At 50.8% G+C, this 4,306-nt stretch overlaps 2 protein-coding genes across 2 annotated transcripts in view; one reads left to right on the top strand and one right to left on the bottom strand.

The window, feature by feature from the left end:
- Positions 1-709: 709 nt before the first annotated feature.
- The window catches only part of LOC108166029 (uncharacterized), a 7,932-nt gene continuing 4,335 nt past the window's right edge, over positions 710-4,306 (top strand). The window contains exons 1-3 of the mRNA XM_017303542.1: positions 710-1,133; positions 1,206-1,316; positions 1,458-1,793. Of these exons, the coding sequence (XP_017159031.1) occupies positions 710-1,133; positions 1,206-1,316; positions 1,458-1,793 (871 nt within the window). The remainder of the gene's footprint in view (positions 1,134-1,205; positions 1,317-1,457; positions 1,794-4,306) is intronic.
- Positions 2,619-4,260, bottom strand: LOC108166027 (7SK snRNA methylphosphate capping enzyme-like). The gene has a single exon (XM_017303540.1). The coding sequence runs from the start codon at positions 3,619-3,621 to the stop codon at positions 3,157-3,159; it is 465 nt and encodes a 154-aa protein (XP_017159029.1). The 5' UTR covers positions 3,622-4,260; the 3' UTR covers positions 2,619-3,156.

The raw sequence follows: 4,306 nt of genomic DNA on the forward strand, positions 1-4,306 counted from the left end.
TCTACACCAACTAGTTCTACACCACCTGGTTCTACACCACCTGGATCTGCCCTTCTAGAAAACTGAAAATCAGTTGAAACTCAGAGTTTCAGACTAAATCCCAGCTGGTTGGAGCTGATTTGATTAATAATCAATGAAATATTGATCAGTATATTAGAAAATGGCTTTTTAATGTAATGTTTATTGGTTGTTTCATAATATATTATATTTTTATGATGTAAAACATTTTGAACTGCTTTGTTGCTGAAATGTGCTAAACTGGACTTGATGAATCAGAGGCCCGGTTCTCTGGTTCTGCTCTACCTGGATCTATAATCCAGACATGGATTATGGATCCTACCAACAGCATAACTGATGACATCACAACATGATCAGGAACAGCTGAGGGTGAACTCTGAACAGCTGCTGATGTCATAAACTTCCTGCCAGCAGTTTAACGTCTGCAGAGCCGAAGCTTCATAACGTCCTGATGATCCGTCTGATCATAATCTGCTGATCATAATCTGCTGATCATAATCTGCTGATCATAATCTCTGATTATCATAATCTCCTCTGCTGATCCTCCTTCCTTTTCCTGCTGCTCTTTAAATCCGTCTGCTCGGTCAGTCAGGAATCCTGGCAGAGAGACGTTATAATCTGATGCTGCTGCTTCTCTCTGCTTGGTTCTGCATCCCTCTGAGTCAGGAACCAGAACCAGATCCGTTTCTGGATGGAGGAGTTCCTCCTGCTACGTGTCTCAGATGTCCATCAGCTGTCCTCACATAGTCTCCTGTCTCTGTCCTCAGTTTCCCAGCATGCCTCGGGGCTCCAGGTGGAGGTGTTTGAGGGGGCGGAGTCTGTCCAGCTGCCCTGTCGGGTAGAACCTTCAGAGTCCGATGGTTCTACAGCCGTTTGGGACCAAGACGACTTGCGGATCCCGACGGTCCATGTTCGCCAGCCGGACGGTGATTACCTGAGGGACCAGAACCAGCGCTACAGAGGCCGGACGGCCATGACGGAGGACGCCCTGCAGACCGGTGACCTCAGCCTGACCCTGAGGAAACCCGCCTTCACCGACAGCAGCACCTTCACCTGCACGGTGCGGCGGCTGGGAGAGGAGCTGCACCAGGAGGCCGTGCAGCTGCAGGTCAAAGGTCAGTGCTTCTCTGGATGCTCTGCACGTGCTGGGAGGCGTTCAGAACCGCTCTGTGTTCATGATGTTTCAGAGGCTCCTGCTCCAGTCTGGCTCTGGGTTCTGGTGGTTCCGGTGGTTCTGGTGGTTCTGGTGGTCGTTGCTGTTGTTTTGTACTACAGATGGAAAAAGAAGCTGACAGCAGGTATGTTGGTCACTGAACCAGCTGGTGTCTGACAGGCTGCAGAACCTGCAGACTCCCCAGCCCAACCCGAGGTTCTGCACCGGTTCTGGATCTGCGGCTCGCTGGACTTCACGCTCTCCGCCATGTTCTGTTTCTTCTCAGTGCTTCCGTCTGAGACGGTGGAGGTCAGGGAGGGGCTGAAGTCTGTCCTGCTGCCGGTGAAAACTCAGAGACGTCTCCACAACGTCCGAGTGGAGTGGAGCCGTTCGGACCGGGCGAACGTCAGGATCCAGGTGTTTGAGAACGGCCAGACCCGATCGGACCAACAGCAGGGCGTCTACCTGGGCCGGACCAAGATGAAGGCAGACCTGCAGCAGACCGGAGACCTCAGCCTGACCCTCAGGGCGCCCCAGCTGGACGACTCGGGGGTCTACGCCTGCGTGGTCTCCAGAGGGGCAGCAAAGCTGCTGCAGAAGGCTGTGACTCTCAGGGTCAAAGGTCAGTCAGTCTGACACCACATTTCAGCGTTAATGTACATTTCCACCACCGTTTAATTCTTAAACCCAATAAAGATATATTTATATCCTGTTTTCATCATGAAACATCCCATTGGAGGGTCACCCATGGCCAACAGGTCCAAGGTGACGAAGAGCCGCCTAGAGGCCTTTTGATGAGTAGCAGGAAGTGCGCCTGTAGGTGGCGCACTCAGGCGAGATGTGCTGATCAGGTTTTTTTCTGCCGATATCGATACCGATCACCCCGAGGGCTGATCGCCAATCACCGATACCGATCACATAATCATTATTATTATTTTATCATAAACACTACCGGTTACATTATGTGGATAAAGGAACCATAAAATCACCTTAATTTAGACAAAAACTTGTTTTTAATAACTTTTTCCAAGAAGAAAACTAAACAAAACGGGCATTGTGCAAATTGTCCTGCTGTCAGTAAAACTATCTTTAACAGACTGATAACATATGGAGGCTCTGAAGAGGCTAAATTATGCAAAGAGCCAAAATAAAACCTCAACATTGCCAAAAGATTAAAGTATAAAACTTAACATTCAAAGTCAAAAACAGGATCCATTACAATAAACAATCCAGAGTTACTGAATGAAAACTTCCTGTTAGCATGGCGGCTAGCTGATTACTGCTAGCTCTGATTGGCTGTTTCTGACTGAGCAGAGTAATTATGCAGAGCAGGGAGGAGATCGATTATTTTNCCTCCCCCATGCTGTCGGTAGCGGTGTCTCCTGCGGGACTTCAGGGGGGACAGCAGGACGGCGGCGGCGTCCCCGTCCTCCCCCCGCAGGTTCAGGGGGTCGGTGACGTCACGGGGGACCAGGATCTCCACGGCGTCTCTGCTGCGGGACGGCAGGGGGGAGCAGCGCGGCGTCTCCTGATTGGTCACCCTGAGGGGGGGGAGAACACTGAGCGTCCTGCTGTCCACAATGAGACTAATGATGGTGGACCAGAACCAGCAGGTCCAGAACCAGAACCACGGAACCAGAACCACCAGCAGCTGATCGTTTCTTGATCTTTTCCTTCCAGAACCTGAACCCAGAACCGCTGGGATTCTCTGGTGGAACCCAGAGGATCAGAACCAACCAGAACCCGTCCGGCTCTTCATCGCCCCCATGAGGCGGCAGAGTTTGGGCCGGTTCTGGTGGGCCCGGTCATGGAGCCTGGATAAGTTCTACTGATGGACCCAGAGACCCGGGTTCTGGTCCAGATGATCAGCTGCCATTAGGTCAAAGTTCTGCTTGTTAACCTTTGACCTTTGCTCAGACAGCCAATGGACACATCAGTCTGTTGACCTAGCACTGGGATGCTAAGCTAGGCTAGGCTAATTTAAGCTAGGCTAACAGAGACTCAGAGTTAGAACCTTGTGGACATTCCCTTTCTCTCCCTGGACTTTGACTAGACCCTGGTTCTCCATCGCCTCCTGCTCTACCAGAACCTCCTGAAACCGCCCCGCTGCCCCTCCCCCACCTGTTGACCTCCTCGTCCAGCAGGGAGTTCAGGTTCAGCGGGTCGAAGATGTTCCCCCCCAACAGGAAGTGACTCGGCAGCACCGGCTCTGCCTGGCTGTCGCTGTTGGCACGGCGACGGCGTTTGGCCACGCCTTTAAAGCCCACGCCCACAGAGAACCGCCTCTTCCCGATCCTCTGATTGGCTGCAGGAGGAGGAGGGGGGGGCAGGAGGGGCTGGTGGCCATTTTTAGGATGGATGGGAGGGCGGGGCTTATCCAGCTGCTCTGATAGGCTGACAGGGGGAGGGAAGGCGGGGCTTAGTCTGACCGGGTCTTTTTCCAGAGACATCCTGATGAGGGCTCAGCCAATCAGAGATCTGCAGAGAGAGGGAGCGGAGTCAGTGGCACAGCCAATCAGAGACAAGCTAACAAACAGCTGGGCCATGTCTGGTTGCCATAGTGATAACTACTAAACYTGAACTACAGCTTAGATAAGGAAATATCAGATGTTTAGATTTTAATACTGGGAAACTATTCTGGTATCTCATGTGACATTATGATGATTCTAAATATTTAAATAATAATTAATCTTGTCATAAGTTAATCATTTCTTGTTTATTTTCCCGTCTCTCTTTCCAGCAGACTGAAGTTTCCTCCACTGACCCTTCATCCCTGAGCTGCAGGAGTGACCTCTGACCTCTCCAGGTCACATTTACATGTGAAACTTTCTGGGCATCTCTCTGYACGGATCAGTTTGTCTAAAATAATGTTAAATCTGAGGTTCAWGAGYCTCACATTGAYATGGAATAAATATAAAACTTAAACTCAGAGTTCCGAGTTTTAATGATCCTGAACCTGACTGCAGATGGAGAAGTTAGCAGATCTCCTGACGGGAAAACAGGAGTTATTATCAGAGTTTAGTTAGATCCGGATCCCGGTAGATCTGGATCCACCTCCAGAACCTCAGACCCAGTCACTACAGCCGGACTGAACGGAGACAGAACCTCAGCAGACCTGCCTGATGAAGACGATGG

The sequence above is a fragment of the Poecilia reticulata genome, unplaced genomic scaffold (genome assembly GCF_000633615.1).
Source record: "Poecilia reticulata strain Guanapo unplaced genomic scaffold, Guppy_female_1.0+MT scaffold_358, whole genome shotgun sequence".
Lineage (NCBI taxonomy): Eukaryota > Metazoa > Chordata > Actinopteri > Cyprinodontiformes > Poeciliidae > Poecilia > Poecilia reticulata.

Coding starts and splice junctions, on each gene's coding strand:
- LOC108166027 (XM_017303540.1), bottom strand. CDS start 3,621: ATGTCTCTGGAAAAAGACCCGGTCAGACTAAGCCCCGCCTTCCCTCCC.